This window comes from Cariama cristata, unplaced genomic scaffold, assembly GCF_000690535.1.
Source record: "Cariama cristata isolate BGI_N322 unplaced genomic scaffold, ASM69053v1 scaffold18518, whole genome shotgun sequence".
Classification (NCBI taxonomy): domain Eukaryota; kingdom Metazoa; phylum Chordata; class Aves; order Cariamiformes; family Cariamidae; genus Cariama; species Cariama cristata.
In genome coordinates, this window is record NW_009631869.1 from 18,731 (window position 1) to 23,678 (window position 4,948).

General features: G+C 62.6%; 1 protein-coding gene across 1 annotated transcript in view; it reads left to right on the plus strand.

Annotated features, from left to right (window-relative positions):
- LOC104166273 (hemicentin-2-like) overlaps positions 1-4,948 on the plus strand; it is a gene marked incomplete at both ends in the record, with an annotated part of 24,035 nt that overhangs the window by 18,229 nt on the left and 858 nt on the right. Inside the window, 14 exon segments of the mRNA XM_009706146.1 lie at positions 379-521; positions 697-847; positions 1,068-1,286; positions 1,525-1,638; positions 1,706-1,893; positions 2,088-2,184; positions 2,416-2,577; positions 2,968-3,081; positions 3,188-3,308; positions 3,402-3,496; positions 3,915-4,058; positions 4,160-4,319; positions 4,702-4,826; positions 4,910-4,932. Coding sequence (XP_009704448.1) covers positions 379-521; positions 697-847; positions 1,068-1,286; positions 1,525-1,638; positions 1,706-1,893; positions 2,088-2,184; positions 2,416-2,577; positions 2,968-3,081; positions 3,188-3,308; positions 3,402-3,496; positions 3,915-4,058; positions 4,160-4,319; positions 4,702-4,826; positions 4,910-4,932 — 1,856 coding nt within the window.

Genomic DNA, 4,948 nt, shown 5'->3' on the forward strand with positions numbered 1-4,948 from the left:
AGGGAAAGGCTGCAATAAGGTGTGCCCAGAGCGCAGGACCTTGCACTTGGCCTCGCTGAACCTCATGAAGTTCACATGTGCCCACTTCTTGAGCTTGTCCCGGTCCCTCTGGATGGCATCCCGTCCCTCAGGCATGTTACCCGCACCGCTCAGCTTGGAGTTGTCCGCAAACTTGCTGAGGAAGCATTCGATCCTTCGTTGATGAAGATGTTAAACAGTACTGGTCCCAGTACGGACCCCTGAGGGACACCCCTTGTCAAGGGTCCATCTGGGGGTGTCAGCAGTACCCCGAGGTGTGCTGCCTGTCACTGATGAGGGCACAACAAGAGCACTGGGGGCTCTTCTCTCAACCCAGCTGTGTCATCTCTTCCCCACTAGTTCCTCCCTGGATTGCCAGAGATGACCCTTTGGGGGAATTTGCCGTGAAAGAGGTGAAAGCCAGGGTCAACAGCACGGTGTTGCTGGAATGTGAGACCTGGGCTGTGCCCGAGCCGACCATCCAGTGGTACAAGGACAAGCAGGTGAGGTCCTTACTGTGACCAGGGAGGAACTGCTGGGTTTGGGGACCCTCCCAGGTGGATGAAGTGCGAAGATACCCTTTATATGGCTGGCTGGGCTCTATCTCATTCCTGGGTATGTAATTGTCCTCCTGCCCTTCTGTTTCTTCTGTGCCTTGGGGCTGGGGACCCCATGCAGCTCCTGGAAAGCACTGGCCACCTCCAGATCCTCAGCGAGGGGCAGGTCCTTCAGATCAAACCAGCTAGCATCTCAGATTCGGGGCACTACACTTGTGTGGCCACCAATGCTGTGGGTGAAGATGACAGGGACTTCGTTGTGCATGTCCAAGGTGAGCCCTGGGTGGACGGTCAGTGTCCAGAGCAGCGGGTGTCTCGGCAAGAGGAGGGGTCCTTGGTGGGGTCCCTTGTGGGAGCAGAGCAGGAAGAGAGTTTGGATCTGCTGGAAAACAAACATCTCCTTGGCCCCAGTCAGGCCTGGGCAGATGCTCTGGTTGCACCCAGGGGTGCAGGTCCCCATTCCCTGCAGCTGACCACAACCTGTCCCCGCAGTGCCGCCCCTCTTCCAGCAGCAGATTAGCCCCAATGCAGCCCTCGAGATCTTCTACCGGGAGGAAGACCAGGATGGGGAGGTGACGGAGCCCCGGCAGGTTGTCCTTGACCAGCCCACCGCGTTCTACTGCGACACCAGTGCCATCCCACCCCCCCGGCTCACCTGGTACAAGGATGGGGAGCCCCTCTCCCCCAGCCCGGGGGTACTGATACTGCTAGGTAATGGGCACGGACCCTTGCTGGGGGGTTTGGGAGGGTTTCCTGCAGCACTTTGTGGGTTGAGAGCATCTGTAGTACGGAGGAGGTTGGATCACGTTCCCTTGCTGCTGCTGCCAGTGTGCACAGCACCCATGGGACCTGCAGGGTCACTGGGGCTGCATAGGGGTTCCACAGCAAGGTCAGAGGGGACTCTCCAACCCCCTGTGGAGTCATCCCCATCCCCTGTCCTGCACCGCAGGGGGCCGGGTGCTGCAGCTGCCTGCGGTGCGGGAGGAGGATGCGGGCAGGTACACCTGCGAGGCGGCCAACGCAGCAGGATGGGACCGCCTGCACTATGAGCTGGAGGTGCTGAGTGAGTATGGTGCTGGGGCGGGGAGTGGATGGAGGCACCTGGCAGCCCTGTAACCGCCCGTTTCCAGCTGCCCCGGCCATCCACGGGGGCACGGAGGACCTGGCTGAGGAGGTGACGGCCACCATCAATGGTACTATCCGCTTCAAGTGCAAAGCCAGCGGGCACCCGGTGCCCACGGTGTCCTGGCTCTGGAATGACGTCCCCATTGTGGCCGGCCCACGACACCAGCTCCTAGAGGATGGCACAGTCCTGCAGGTCGGTGTCCCCATGGACAGAGTGGCTGTGCCGGGGGGCATATGGGGTGACACTGGGTGAAGGGGGACAGGGCACTCTTCCCTCCCCATGGAGGAGGCTTCCCTGGTCTTGCCAGGTGCCGAGGTCCCCGGGGGAGCCCCAGCAGCTCCCCGGCTCGAGGCAGCCCTCAGTGGGGCTCAGCTCCCCCTTTGCAGGTGGCCGCGGTGGAGGTGGGTGACACCGGCAGCTACACATGCGTGGCCGAGAACCCAGCTGGGTCAGCTGAGAAGCACTTTGCTCTCACTGTGCAGGGTAAGGCATCCCCAGCACCCTTCCCTGGGTTGCTGATTTATCCCCCTCCTCCTCCTCCTCCTCCTCCTCTTCCTCCTCCTACTCTGCCTCTTGTGTTTCTCACACTCGCCCCATGTGAGGAGGTCGAGGTGCCGGCACGCTCGGCGTAGACGAAATGCTCGGAGCGTGTTTGGTCCTGGGGAGAGTTCGGCCTCTGTGGTGACGATTCCCTTTTGGGGTGTGCTGGAGCAGAAGCTCCCTGGATTGCGGGTATGAACCCCGAAAGCATCGATGGTGTCATCAATGGCAGCATCTCGCTGGTGTGCGATGTCCGATCCCACCCTCCTGCGGAGATCACCTGGTACAAGGATGGCCGCGTCCTGCAGCTCAGTCAGGAGGTGACAGTCACCCCAGGTACGTTGGGATGAGCAAGGATGACGGCCTGTCCCCCCAGGCTTGGCACAGCCGCCCACTCTCAGGGGCAGGCTCTAACTCCCCTAATCCGCCCTTCTGGATGCCGCGCATGGACCTTGAGCTCAGATTTTTGGCCGTACCGCGCGCTAACAACTTGCTGCCGAGTGATCCCCTCTGCAGACGGCCAAGGGTTGCATCCTGCAAACTCTGTGCTGCTGCTCCCCAGGAGCTAAGCACCCTTTTCTGCTCTGCACAGTGAGGCTCTGATGCCAGATACCTCTTGCATGGAGCTTGGCCGGCTGCCGGGGGCCGGGTCAGCTTGCTGGTACGGTGGTCCAGACCTGCTCCTGCTCCAGCCTGCCCCAATTCCCTGCTCTCTGCTTCTTCCAGGCTCCCGGGTGCTGCAGCTCCCTCGCCTGCAGCCTTCCAGCTCGGGCACATACACCTGCGTGGCACTGAACGTGGCCGGTCGGGATGAGAAACGCTTCATCCTCACCGTCCACGGTAAGTGGCGAGGGCTTTGCCCCCTGAGTGCCCACCGAGGAGCTGACAGCAAACAGGGGTCTGCATGTTCCTGCTCACGCACCCCATCCCTCCTCCTCTTCCTCAGGGCCCTCAGGCATCCAGGACCTGCAGCAGGAGGTGCTCGATGCTGACGTGGGGACCCCCCTCGTCCTGACCTGCCATGTCACCGGCATGCACGCGCCTGCCCGCACACGGGAGCCCACTGGGTATGTAAACAGGGGGCTGCCACCCCGAGCCTCGCTGCCACCCTGCTTCAAGCAGTCCTGCCTCAGTTTCCCTATTTCTAATCCTGCCGCAAGAGACTCGCAGGGCCTTTCAGGGGAGGAGGCAGAATCCCAGCGGGGAGGGCTGGGGTCAGATGAGGTGCCCGCATTGGCCAAGGCGATGCCTAGTGGTGCCAGCATGGGTGGCATTCCCCAGGTGCCAAACACCTCCCCGTGCCCAGGCAGAACACGAAGGGGCTGGCATTTTCTCTGCACGTTTTTAAGAGGCCTCAGGTTCGTTCCTGAGGCTGAAGCAATGGGATGTGGGCATGAGATGTGATGGAGGGATGTGGGGTGAGCTCTCTGGGTACCAGCTCTTGGGGTACCTCCTGGGAGAGGGGTTTGCCCCCAAACCAGCATCTCTCTTCTCCTGCAAAGCTCCAGCAGCACACAGTGCAAACACCCTCTTCTGCGGAGCCCCGACCTCTGCTTTAATAATGTCCCCAAACCCAGGTCCTGGGGGTGGGAAGCGGGGAGCATGACAAGGTGCCCAGGGAGGGCTTGGCGGAGGAGTGCTGCTGCACCCCCCTTTGCCCTGTCTCCTTGCAGAGAGCAGCCTGGAGTGGGGCCTGGTGTCCGGGGGGGGCCAGCTCCAGCTCAGCCCCCTGCAGCCCTTCCACCAGGGCCGATACACTTGCCTGGCACAGGGCCCGGGCACCGAGACCCGCAAGGACTTCACGGTGCGGGTGCGAGGTAGGGTTTCTCTGAGGTGGTGGGGGTCCCTGAGGGCTCTCCCTTGGAGGGGAGCCTTCCTCCCCCTCCTCTTCCTCAGCCTCCCTCTCTTCTCGGTGCAGTGGCACCCCGGATCGCCAGTGCGGGGGTCCCCAGTGAGCACAGTGTGCTGGAGGGCAGAGGGGTGAGGCTGGAGTGCCGGGCGGAGGGGCAGCCCACCCCCCAGATCTCCTGGCTGAAGGACGGGCAGCCCCTGGGGCTGCAGCCCCCTTCCCACGCCCGGTGAGTTTGGGGTGGGAAGAACAACTCCACGGGCTAGCCATAGCACAACCCCATCTGTGCCTCAGTTTCCCCATGTGCAAAAGAGTGGTGCAAGGCAGGCTGAGCTCTGCTGCTTCTCCCCAGCTTCCCTGCTTGGGCTGGGACATGCTCATCCCAGCTCTCTGCTGAGGAACATCATCCTGGGTGAAGCCCTGGTGTCCTGGCATGGTCACTGTCACCCTGGCATGGTGACTGTCACCCTGGCAGGGTCCCACCTGCTGCCCTGGCCTTGCAGAGCATCCCAAAACCTGCAGCTTGGGTTGCAACCGAGCACAGAGCATCTCTGCCCCATGGGTACGTTAGGGATGGACACATGGGTCACTGCTCCGTCCTCCCCACGCAGGATATCCCCAGACGGCAGCTCCCTGCTCCTCGAGGGGCTCCAAGCCGCCGACTCGGGGGCGTACACCTGCCTGGCCCGAAACAGCGTGGGCGAAGACGCGCGGCTGCACACCCTGAGCGTGCTGGGTGAGTGGGGCCGGGGCCCATGGGGCAGAACCCAGGGCCACCAGTCCCCAACAGCCCTGTCAGCCCCTCTGTCCCCCACCCAGTTCCTCCCACCATCGAGAGAGGTGCCGACGACTCCGAGG